Source organism: Gastrolobium bilobum, unplaced genomic scaffold (genome assembly GCF_033153095.1).
Source record: "Gastrolobium bilobum isolate Gb01-03AN ecotype WA unplaced genomic scaffold, APGP_CSIRO_Gbil_v1 utg18565, whole genome shotgun sequence".
In the NCBI taxonomy this organism is placed as follows: Eukaryota; Viridiplantae; Streptophyta; class Magnoliopsida; order Fabales; family Fabaceae; genus Gastrolobium; species Gastrolobium bilobum.
In genome coordinates, this window is record NW_026895576.1 from 77,680 (window position 1) to 90,678 (window position 12,999).

At 34.2% G+C, this 12,999-nt stretch overlaps 1 protein-coding gene across 1 annotated transcript; it reads right to left on the reverse strand.

Moving 5' to 3' along the window:
• Window positions 1-215: 215 nt before the first annotated feature.
• LOC133317492 (protein NETWORKED 1D-like) lies at window positions 216-8,428 on the reverse strand. Its single transcript, XM_061519360.1, has 5 exons — window positions 8,205-8,428; window positions 7,765-7,826; window positions 7,486-7,626; window positions 2,271-6,457; window positions 216-1,576 (listed from the first exon to the last, which is right to left on the reverse strand). Exons 3-5 carry the CDS (start codon window positions 7,586-7,588, stop codon window positions 416-418), a joined length of 5,451 nt encoding a protein of 1,816 aa, XP_061375344.1. The 5' UTR covers window positions 7,589-7,626; window positions 7,765-7,826; window positions 8,205-8,428; the 3' UTR covers window positions 216-415.
• Window positions 8,429-12,999: the final 4,571 nt, after the last annotated feature.

Consider the following 12,999-nt stretch of genomic DNA (forward strand, 5'->3'; position numbering starts at 1 on the left):
TAGAAGTCATTAAATATCACAAATCATTCCCCTGAGAAGTCCTTTCTTTTCCCCCAATTACAAATTGAACTACGAAAAAGGTAGAGTCCACAGCAAGAGCCTTTTAGTTACTATATGGGGCTGAGTCAAGCCTGTTGAGTCTTAATAGTCTTTTGCGCCACAATTGTAAAGAAAGTAATAGCCAAAACATGAATCACTCGTCTAAACCAGAGAAAAAAAGAGGAGATTATTCAGAATTAAACATTAAAAGAAATGGCGAAAATTCCATCTCAGCCTCTTCTTATGAGTAAATGAGGCACATGTACAGCAGGATCAAAATATGTAGGGTCTTATTAAAGCATCTATAGAAAGGAAAATTTACAAACAAGAAAGCTAATATCTCAATTGTCTCCGGTACTTTAAACTATGGTAACAATCAATCTCCCTTGGTGGGAGGTTGAATACATGCACATAAGGGTGCTTTTTTCTTCTTCTTTTGGTTGTTGGTTCTTGTTCCACCATAGAGATAATCTCGCAAAAGCACTCTTGGACTTCGATCAGCCATTCTTGTTTTTTCTTTGCTTTCTTTTCCATCCTCCAGTTTCAGAAGCACAAACTGCAGCATTTGCACCTCCAACTGCAGTTGTCCTATTTTTTCTGATCCTCTCCTTGCCTGTTCCGAAAGTCTCCTTCTGCTGACACTTCCACTCTCATCTGACTCTGCTGCAGCCTTCCCACCAGAAGACAAGGTACCCTCTTCTACATTCTTCATCAACTTGAGGTTGGCATCAAACAGCTTTGTGACAGCATCCTGAGCAGCTTCAAGCTGTCCTTTTACACTATCATACTCAACACTTTTTCCTTTTCTGTTCTTCTCAGTACTTTCCACCTTCTTCATCAAATCTTGTAATGTTATTTGGAGATTTGATAGCTTCTGTGCATCAGAATGAAGCCTTTCCAAGATCTTGCTCTTGTTCCCTGCTTCATGTGGCTGTGTCATTCTCCTTGAGATCTCTAATTTGTCTACACTCAACTCTTTTTCAACCAAAGACTCTGTTGAAGGATATTTGTCTCTTTTATGATAGTCAGCCGGTCCAGCAGCCATCTTCTGTGTCTTGTCAACTTGCTGGCCAATAATTCCATCCTTATCAGATGTTTCCCACAACTCAAGCATCTGATCATCAGCGTCAAGAGTTTCACTCCTACTTATCCCAAATGATAAACATTCGGATATTTGATCAAGCATGATGTCTTTAGGCAGAACTTCAATCTCTTCTGCAGGAACATCTAGACTTGATTTCCCCATCTTCTGCTCATTAGTGGGTTCATGCTGGTGCTCCTTTACTTCATCCACTTGAGTAACATGCTTGCTTGCTTGGATATTCTCTTCATGCCAGCTAATTCTAGATTTCAACTCTTGAATCTCTCTCATTTCATCATTGCGTTTTAAACTTATCTGCTTAACTGCCATTGCAATTGCTTCGATCCTTCTCTGCATGTCTTGGAAGTCTGGGAGTGCATCTGGGGCCATAACAGTCTGACCTTCACCTGTTTGTCGACCACTTTCAGTGTATTGGTGATTCACCAAATCTTTAACCTGGAAATGGTGATTATAAGCAAACTATATTATATCTAATGTTTAAAAAAAATGCAAATAATAGTCGGATAAAAGTTCAGAAAGAGGAAATTAATTTCACTTTATTACAAAATCACCAAGCAATGACCTGGCATTAACATACAATGAAGGAGCAGCCTACATTCTACAAGTTCTCTAGCATTGAAATAGTACAAAGTAGTTTATTGAACTAAATTATGGGGAAAAAATCAGTCTATCTTAATTAAATGGATTTGGAAGCTGATCTATTCCAAAAAAATCAGAATCCCTGATATAATGCACTGTATGTCAAAAACCCAAATGCTCGCATATAATCAACGATGTAAAATGACTACATCTTAACAACGTTAACTATTATTTAGTTGAAAGATGCAAAGTATTTTACAAGGATGTGGTAAACAAATGAATTGCAAAACCAGATACCATTCCACAATTGTAGCTGCTGATCTTCCAAAATTTTCACCCCATATTTCATGGGATAAGACATTATAAAAGGGGTTGACCTTGGACATTTAGCTCAATATCCCAATACAATGCCTCAAAGCACACAGGAGTGCAACAAGTACGGGGATCTAACCCACCCCAAACCTGTCAAATGTCCTACCCCAACAGAAATCACACACATACAGAAACTACAAGAGAGTCACAACCAAATACTTAAATAATACGTTAATACCTCTGATTCTTTGTAGTCATGAGGTTTTGCATGTACAAGAGTCTGCATCTCCAGAGATGTTACACAATCATTCAAAGCATTGACAGCTGGGACATAAGCAGCTAATTGATCACACAGTCTTCCATTTTCACCTTCCAACTTGCAAATTCTTTCTTTTAGCTGCTCACTTTCCATGTCTTTGGAGTAGTTTCTGCGTTCAAGATTATCACATGCATCAGCTAGCTCACAGACCTTCCCTTCAAATAATGCTTCATTGACGGAAGAAGTCTGCAGTTCGGCATAGAGTGTTGAAGCCAGAGTTTCCCATTGTTCAATCTCATTTGTTCTCTTATGTACATCATAACTCAGATTCTTTTCTCTCAGTTTAGTTTCTCCAAGTTCTTGATGTAGGTGCTTCATTTCAGACTCTAACTTCTGATTCACTTCACAAAGGTATCCAAGCTCTTCATTTTGATGATCCTTATCTGAGGACAATTTTAGAATTTGATTAGCCTGTTCTTCAAGTATCCCCCTGGCCTCATCATACTTAATCTTCAGATCTTCCACCATTATTTGCAATTCTGTTTTCTCCGTGTGTAAAGCACGAAGCGTCTCGGCTGCTTCCAAAAGCTCAATTTCCTTTTGACTCAACATTTCCTTTTCATTCCTAATCTGACAACTCAATTGATCATTTACAGATTCAACTAATGCTAGTTCAACATTCGACTTTACAAATGACTCTCTAAGATGTGAATTTTCCATTTCTGCATTTTCTAATTTGTGCACCGTTGTATTTAATCTCCCCTCAAGGTCATTATTTACTGCCACAAGTTTATCATGATTTTCACATAGCTCATTAAGTTCCAGGAGTTTCTCAAAGATAATGTTCTGGTAAATCAGAGACATATTAGATTGAGCTATTGTATCATGGATCAAGACAGAAATATCTTCTTCCAAGTTACTTTTCTCTTCACCTAGATCTAGAAATCTTCTCATCAAGGATTTTTTCTCTTCAGATACCTTGCAACTTTCTTCCTGTAAGTTGTTGTGACTCTTTTCCAAGTCAGACAGCTGTTTGCATAGATTGTCTATTTCAGTTGTCATTACTTCCATTCTCTCTTCTCCCTTGCTTATTGTCAACTTTAACTCCTGATTCTTCTCCAATATCTTTTCGACCTCTGTTTGCAATGCCAAGAACTGCTTAGACTGAATCCTGAACTCCTCATCAAGGGTACTTCTTTCTGTCACAAGATTTTCTACCTTTACTTTCAACTGCCCAAGGAATGTAATCAGAACTGAATTCTCAACAGCCACTTGCTGACTTTCATTGAAAATTGTGTCAAAAGACTTCTGTCTCTCCTGAAGCTTTCCATGTATATGATTCAGAAGCATCTGGTCTTCTTCAAGCATATCCTCACAGAAATGCACGCCGTTAATGTCAAGAGTGTTCAAAACCTGAAGCAGCCCAATCCTTAGGATTCTAATTTTCTCAGACAAAGAATTCACATCAACCTGTTTTTGAACATTTTCAGACTCCAATTTAGATATCATTCTCTCGGACATTTTGGATGCCTCCAAAAGTCTCTGACACTCCACTAGAAGGGAGAAGTTCTTTTTCTCCAAATCCTGGATACATTTCTGCAAGATGAAAATTTCAATTTGAGCATGTATAGCTCTGTCCAGTTCCTCCTCGTATTCCTTTTTCTGGCAATTTGCATCTTCTTGTAGAATATGAATTTGTAATTCCTTCTCAGCCAATTCATTTTCATTCAATTTCAGAACTCTGGAATTCTCTTCCCTCTCAGAATATAGGGAAACCAGTAGCTCTTCTACCTTTTGAAGTGCAGACTCCCTTTCTCCTTTCAGTTCCAAATGCTTTAGTTCCAATTCACTGCGTTGCTTCTCAAGATCTTTCAGTGTTTGATGAGTAATGTTCAACTGTGAAACTAAGGTTTCTTTTTCAGAGAAAATACTGGACTTCTCATGATCAAGTGACTGGTATTTATCTTCTAAGCTCTTGGATTTTACCCTTAATCCTTCAAGTTCAGCATTCACATCAAATAGTGAATTTTCCAAAAGGTTGTTCTTTTCTGAGAGCTTCTCCAGTTTTTCAGTTGTGACTTGTAACTCAGAAAACAAGGTGGCCTTCTCACCAGCAAGAGTTGATTTCTCCACAAGCAGAGATTGGCATGATTCTTCTAAGACCTTTACCTTTTCTCTGACACTATCCAGCTCAGCATTCAAGTCTGAAAGTGAATTCTCCAAAACAGAATTTTTCTCCAACAGTTTTTCCATGATTTCCAATTTTACCAGAAGAGCTGCTTTCTCATCTTTGTCAGCCTCACATGTCTCCTTCAGCTTTGAGTTCTCATCTTGCAATTTTTTCACAGATGAGCCAAGGCACTGTGGGTCTAAGCCAATTGACCTGACTTCCTCCATCGTACCTTCATGTTCTTTATTCACATCATTAAGCTCCTCTTTAAGACAGTAAATTTCTTGCTGAAGAGCATTTCTTTCATCAACTCGCAGCTCAACCTCCTGTTCAAGTTTCTCTATTGTCTCCCTCAATTTCAATATCTCATCCTGCAAATTTTTTATGGACAAAGATGAAGAAAATTTGAACTCATTTAGAATTTTGTTTTCCTCCTTGACCCTGTGTACTTCATCCTCTAAAGCCTGCCTACGTGATTCCACATTCTCCAGTATTTCTGCCTTACTGTGATGGTCAGCAGCAAGAGATCTAAGCTCTTCCTGAGATTGAGAATGCAAATTCTGAAGAGTTTGGAAAGCAGTTTCAGCCTCAATGAATCTCAATCTCTCCTCTTGTATGCAAGTCCAAAGTGTACCTAATTCCTTCTGCTTCTCACTAAGTTCTTCACTTTGAAACCCAATCTTTTGTGCCAAAGACTGCAATTCAGACTGCAGAGTGTCATTTGATGTTTCCAAGAGAAGACACTTCTGTTCAGAACTGTGTAACTTTTCAACCCCATCATCTATCTTGGAATTTAACCTATGCACCTCCTCTTCAGCACAAGAGAGTTTATGCTCCAAACTGGAAATTATCTCCAAGCATTGCTGATAACGGAGAGCAGCATCTTCCTTCTCTTCATTAAGTTTAGTAACTTCTAACTTCATAGCTTCAATTTCATTTTCAGCTATATTAGCTTGCTCATTAATCCTTCTTGCATTTTCCTCAGCTTCTTCTAATCTCTCCTCCTGTTTTGATAATGTCTCCAAGCACTGTTTATATTGGACAAGGGCAGCTTCCTTTTCAGCTTCTACTCTAGCAAGGTCCTGCTTTAGGAACTCAGCTTCAGTTTCAGCTCTAGTAGCTCGCTCATTAAGTTCTCCTGCATCCTTTTGAGCAAAAGAAATATTTTTCTCCAGATTAGATATTTTCTCCAAGCATTCCTGGTACTGAAGAAGACTAGCTTCCCTATCAGCCTGTAATTTGGAGAGGGCTTCCTTCAAGGCTTGAACTTCAGCTTCAGCTTTACTTGCTCGCTCATCAAGACTTTGAGAATTCTCTCTTGCACGAGACACTTCTAACTCGAGATTAGACAATTTCTCCAAACTCTGCTGATACTGATGCAAGCCAGCTTCCTTTTCACCTTCTAATTTAGCGAGGGCTTTCTTTAAGGCCAAAATTTCTGTCTCAGCTTTTGTCATGCGTTCGGACTCAGACAAGACTTGAGCGCTAGTATCATGGCTTCCATTGTTTAGCTCGCTACTCTCTTCCTGTGTCTCAAGAAAATTGAGCCCCCTTTTAGCATGCCCTTCTACAAACTTCGCAAGATTTATATGTTCACCAGGTATGAAGAGATCATTGAGCTGTTTTAAACCTGTTTTAGCATGGAAATGAGCAGAAGCATCCTTTTGTGATTCATCTGTGTCAAGAAATGCACGTGAAGGGTGGTGTGTCTCTGGAGTACGTGGCTCAGTCTCCAAGGGAGAAGCTGCAGGTAAATCATCTGTCAGCATCATAGGGATTTGATTAGGAAATGCTTCAGTCATGGTTCGATGGGCCTGGCGGATCACTCCGGTTGCATGATCATATCTCTCAGCCAGTGCCCGGTATGCCCGGTAAAACTCTTCAACCAATTTCATAAGCTCTGGGCGTTTCTTATAATACATTTCTGCTCTCCTGGCAAAAGAGTCTGCATCTTCTTCAATAAGCTTAATCATTTGCTTCACCTTGGCATCCATATCTGCGCAAGAGGATATATCATTGTGATAAGTTCACGTTTGTTTAAAGACAGAGGGCAGTAAATCGATGATAACAGAAAAATCAAATATTTTCATGTCTTTCAGAGTGATTAACAAATAAATGATATAATTGAAAAGAAAGACGTAATAAAGGAAGTAGATATGGGTTTAACATATTAACAGACTACCACACAAAGTGCATGTAACATGTCCCTATAGGAAGGACTAAATCATGTCACCTCATTTTTCAACATCTATAGTTATAAAAGGAAAACAATTTTGAAGAAGATTCAAAAAGATGTATACAAATACAGACATGAGGGTCTTTTTGATTGTGTTCTGGTTGTTTTGTTCTTTTGTAGAATAGTTATGAAAACATGTGTTTTCTATTTTTTTTTATTTTGAAAGTTAAAAACCAAAAACTCAGACATGTTCTCTAAATTTGATTTTTTTTAAAAAAAATTACAGTTTTTAATTTATTTTTTTACAAAACAGGCCTTACCAAACGGGTCTTTTTGTTCTGAAAATCAAAAAACTGTTTTTCAAATCAGATTTCAAACAAGCCCTCAGTTTTGGAAGAATTCTTCCATCAAAATCGATATATCGCCTATACGTCTCAACTTGAGTGCATCATATGACTGCCAGTAAACTCCAAAGTGAAACTGGAAGCGAATTAAAACCAGATTATATCATTGTGCCAGACATTACCAAAGATGAAATATACTTCCATTGTCCAGTCCAATATTCTAAAGCTTTTAGCAGAAAATTTATTTTTAAACTATAATTTATAAGGCCTCATATCAATCTCAGTAATTATATAAGATAGCAAAGAAATAAAAGAGGGGGTAAAAAAGGTCAATTAGCCTTCATTTCCAGTTTGATGCCAGAAACATTTATTTCCCCATTGGATAAGAAAACAATAAAAGTTGCAATTCAATCTCCAAACATGAAGGTGCCAAGTCAGGAAAAATAATTATGTGAACATGTTAAACAGAATTGCAACCAAAGTCACAAAGATAGAAGGCATTACCTGTTAGATTTTCCTGGAGCCATTTTGAGTTCTTGGGGCTTACGTGGCTGTCCCACCACCATGAATACATTCTCCTTGAATCTGCATGAGACAGAGTCGCCATCACTCCAGCAAAGGACACCAGCACTTTGTCTTCTAATGCTGTAGGAAATTAATACTTGTAAGATTCAAAGATGCAAAACAAAAAACGAAAGGAACACAAAAGTTCACTTTCAGATGAATCAAAGTCACACCCTTTTTTTTTTCTCTCCAAATGATCTGAAGCAGCACAAAAAATACCTGATCAATTGGACCTCAAGTTCCAAAACTGAATGAACAAATATCTGATGAGCACAGACTACCTGATCAAGCAAAAAAAAAATCCAATTAAAACAACAGAAAACCCAAAACTAAAATAAAAAGTATTAGAATTTGGCAAATCAACAATCTATTATCAAATTTTAACAATAATTATGATGATCATGCATGAAATGGAAACCATACAATTGGAACAACCTGATCAATCAAACCAAAATGATTAAACTTAAAATTCACAAAAAAAAAAAGAAGAAGAAGAAGAAGAAGAAACTAGAGATCAATAAAAAAATGAGAACTGAATTGAGAACAGGCAGTGATCAGAGGGAAGGAGGAGGAGGTTACAGTTACAAGCATGGGAAAGAGATCAATTCTTCAAGAAGAGAAACACAAAAAGCCTATAATTCAGATATCAAGTTACTCACCAAAAATTGAAGTAAAAATTGAAACTTTGTGTTATTGGGTTCTGATTTCCACCGGCGGCGATGAACAAGTTCAGCTGCTTTTATTCTTTATTGATTTTTTATTTTTATTTTTTAAAAAATTCTGTGTCACCCCATGTTGGTTAGATCTCTGTGTTATGCACACAAACACAGTTTCACAATACACAATGTTGTCTGTCTGTGTGATTGTGTCTCTCTCTCTCTCTCTCTCCTACTCTGCTTTGTTTGTCTTTTAAGTTTTATGCTGCGTAGCATATACTATCCTGAGCACTAGCAGTGAAAGGGAAATTGCCAATCAAAGAAGAAAAATAAAAAGTAGGGAGCGAGAAAAGTAAACACCAAAAAATGAAATAAATTGGTAGGTAAATTATCAAACCTTCTTCAAATATCAATTTTAAGAGTTAGGATCATTTTACACCAGTGTAAGTTACACTCTTAATCTTGTCCGCTGATTCCACTTATATCTAATGGTTCAAATTTTTTAGTAATGTGAACCATTGGATACAAGTGGATCAATGGTCAAGATTGAGTGTAAAACTTCTACTCTTACACCGGTGTAAGAATATCCTGCCCCCAATTTTAATAATTTTATGACAGATAAATTGGTAGGTATAATGTTAAGGGTAACGAAGTTCTCATGTTGCATGAGAGGAGAATAAATTCCTACTCACCCATCAATCCACGTGCTTTTACTTTTTTGATTTATTTTTTCTCTTTCTCATAATGGGTTCCACTTTGGTTGAGTATGCATAAGAAAAGTTTTTGATTCCTATCACATGAGAAATATAAAGCCCGTATGTTAATTAACCTTCTTAAAATATTAATTCACCAATTTTATGAAAAATGTCATTTAGTATTTTTAAGACGCTTATTAAGAATTAAAAAAATATTAAATAAATTATTTAAATTTGAATATTATTTGCTTAATCTTTAATAAAAGTCTTTTTAACACTCGTTTGTAGAACTGTAATTTTATTATTTCAAAAGTTATAATTTCAAAAGTATTAAATGCATTTATTGTTTACCTTTAATTGAATAAATGAATTAAATTAGTAATTAGTAGCCGTTTTTTGCATATTGATGTCTCATTGGCATTTAATATTTGATTATATTAAAATTCATTTTCTTAACTATTAGGTTTTTTTCATTGAGCTATTTTTATAAATTATTGCTAGCAGATTAATTTTTTAGATATTATCGTAATTAAGAGTTTCTTTTAATTATTATATTTTAAAAATTTAAATATTTATCCTTAAACATTTAGACTGAAAATTTTAATTATAGGTAGACTTTAGACATGTATGATGTATCCTTAAATTTTTTTAGGGAAATACCTTAATTTCATGTAATATTAAAAGAGAAAGGATATTCTAACGGGGAAGGTTATACTTACAACTATGGGAGAAACTGAGCCGGGCCGGCCTACAGTGGCATACGGCTCGGCCTACATCAGGCCAGATCTGACCTAGTATATTTTGTATAATAGGCCAGGCTTGTTCCTTAAAAAAGTCTGTTTAATAAAAAGACCGTAAGCCCACTTTCAAAAGGCCGGGCCTATAAGCCCACAACCAGCCTATATTGTACTATTTATTTTAAATAAAATAAAATAGAGTAAGTATGTCTTGAAGAAAAAACAAAAGATATAAATTTGATTATAAAAAAAAAAAAAAAGATATAAATTTAATCAATTGCAATTATTTATAACTTAATTATATTCGACTATATTTTAATAGAAATCTTATTTTATTTCTTCTATAGGAGGAACCAACATCTCAACATGTTAGATTGTATAAATGAATATATTAAATGATTTTTGGGAGAGTTATCCTTACTACAAACATCATGATTTGTTTGTTGGATTCATGTAGTTATTTTAATTTACATAGTATGGATTTGTTTATTGGATCTGATGAAATATATGTTATTTAGTTTGAGCATTTTGCTTTCGAAAATGACTTAAGTGCATATTGTATGAGTTTTGTTATGATTCATGATTCTGTTTAGACGTTGAAATTATGATTTTTGGTGTAGCAACTGAATTTGAGTACTTTGTAAAGTTGATTCATGGTTCTACTTGGAAGTTAAAAATTAACAGGCTAACGGGTCAAGCCAGACCATTTGTTTTTTTATAAACGGGCCAAACCAAGCTAACAGTTAGACTCATACTAGGCTTGGGCCAGGCCAAATTGAAATTTTTTGACGTAGGCTTGGGCTTTTCGGGGCAAAGCTTGGCCCAGCTCAGCCCACTTTCACCCCTACTTACAACCTATTTTCTTTACAACTTCTTACAACCATATATCTTAACCGTTGATTTCCGTTAATCAACGGTTAAAATTTTCACAAATTAAATTTATTAATTAATTATTAAATCACAATAAATGATAACCGTTGATTGGCGGAAATCAACGGTTAAGATATATGGTTGTAAGAGGTTGTAAAGAAAATAAGTTGTAAGTATAACATTCCCCTATTCTAACTACTAAAAATTTTTACTACTAACTTACTAGCCATCAGATCACCGTTGGATCAAAGAGAGAGAATGTTAAAAAAAATTTAAAGAAGTTATACAAAAAAAAAAAAAAATTAAAGAAAGAAAAAATGTTAATCTAATGGTGATTAGATAGGTAGTAAGTTGGTAGTAAAAAAATTTTATAGTGAGAATATCTCTCCTCGTATTAAAATTAGACCTAAAATATCCTTATAAGAAAACATATCTATTAAGTTAGTCAATAATCTTGAATATGATACTCACATTTATGTATTGCCTTAATTTGATTTTATGGTGATTAAGTAATTAATTGGATAAGAATTTTGGAAATAATTTTGAACTTTGACACTGAAAACGGGTGATTGATGAGGTAGAAGGTACTATTTCCATTTTCAATTTGTTTTTTTTTTTTAATTTTAGGCTTCTGGGATTTTGCCAAATAAAAATCAAATGCAGCAATTACCAAACCTTGGTAGGTGATTATTGGAAACAATAAATATTATTATCCATTAAAAAAATGAGTAAAACTAATTTTATGTTACATAAGAAAATGTATCTTATGTTGTGAAATAAAATCAATATAAATCTCATTTTGAACTTTTTTTTTAATGGGATCTACTTTAATTTTATTTCACAATATAAGATAGACTGACTCTCATATATAACATATTTACCCTAAAATAATATCGAAGCAGTTCCCGACTTCCCGTTAACGTTTGATCTCTGCAATGATGTTGAATACAATAAACTACATGTTATAAGGAATAAAAGAAAATAAAATATCAGAAAAAATAAAAAGTATAAGGACACTTGTTATTTGAAATGAAAAAAAAAAATATTTAAAATGAAAAAAAAATGTGTGAAGAAAAATAAGGACACTTGTTTAGGCCAAATGGATTGTGCTGCGGACATTACACAGTACAATTGTAGTTTAAGGGGTTGTTGTGGTGGATAAAGCAAAGGCGGTGCCGCCCCAATATATATATATATATATATATATATACGAGGTAGGATCCTTTGACACCGGTGTCAAATTTAAAATTTGACATCTCATCTGAGAGCCGTTTGATCAAAAAAGATCAATGGTGTCACATGCTTACAAATCAGAGTCATTGATTTTTTTTGATCTAACGGCTCTCAGATGAGGTGTCAAATTTGTCAAATTTCAAATTTGACAGCATGTGACACCATTGATCTTTTTTGATCTAACGGCTCTCAGATGAGGTGTCAAATTTGAAATTTGACACCGGTGTCAAAGGATCCTACCTCATATATACATATATATATATATATGTATATATATATATATGTATATATATATATATATATGGGATTTGATTTTCTCATGTTAAATGAGAATTCAATTCTCATGTTGTAGAGATAAAAAACATGTGGGACCCAGGTGTTAGAAAAAATTATATGTAGGACCCATGTCAGCACGAAAATCGAAGGGTGTGTAAGAAAATTTGGATTCTCATGTTAAATGAGAATTATAAAACCCTATATATATATAGATATAAAATAATTATAAATATTATTAGAATATTCAAGTGTGATGAATTTTATAACGATTGACAATGAAATAAGTAAAGTGTATATAAATTGAAGAACTCACGAATCAATGCCTTAAGATTTTAAGCTAAAATATAGTGTTGGACCTACTTAATATGGTGGTGTAGCTTTAATCCACTGATGATGATCCTTCACCACGGACTTCTCTTGGATCTGGGTGACTCTGATATCAAAGGATTCAAAGTCAGATTAGGCTTGTATTTCACTAGGAAGTGGACTGAGTACTTTGTGAAAATCCTAACAAATATATATTATTAAAGGGAAAAGTTTAAAAACTCTCTTATGTGTTTTTTTTTTTTTTTTAACACTTACGGTTTTGATTTAGAGAAAAATATTCCTGCAGTTAATGCAGATAAGTTATCTGCATTTACTTCTAAAACGACGTCGTTTTAGATTGAAAAATTAGAAAATTGTAATTATAAATACTATAATAACCTGAAATAAATTAAAATTACAAAAATACCGTGATTTCCGTCCCAAAATGACGTCGTATTGGACTTACTGCAGATAACTTATCTGCAGTAACTGCAAAAAAAGCAAACCCTTTGTTTTAAATCACATACTTCTTAATTTTTTTCAATTAATTACCTCTATGATTTCTTCCTTCCAAACTCATCTTTAATATTACTATAAACTTTAATTAATTTATCTATTTTACCCTTCTTAAAATAAGAGAATAAACTTTTTATCAAACAAAAAAAAAGAATAAGAGAATAA

Bases quoted from the DNA above. Each gene is read 5' to 3' on its own strand.
- LOC133317492 (XM_061519360.1), bottom strand. From the start codon at position 7,588: ATGGCGACTCTGTCTCATGCAGATTCAAGGAGAATGTATTCATGGTGG. The intron at 6,458-7,485 runs GTAATGCCTTCT...CCTCTTGCGCAG, and splicing joins GCTCCAGGAAAATCTAACAG to ATATGGATGCCAAGGTGAAG. The intron at 1,577-2,270 runs GTATTAACGTAT...CACCATTTCCAG, and splicing joins ATGACTACAAAGAATCAGAG to GTTAAAGATTTGGTGAATCA.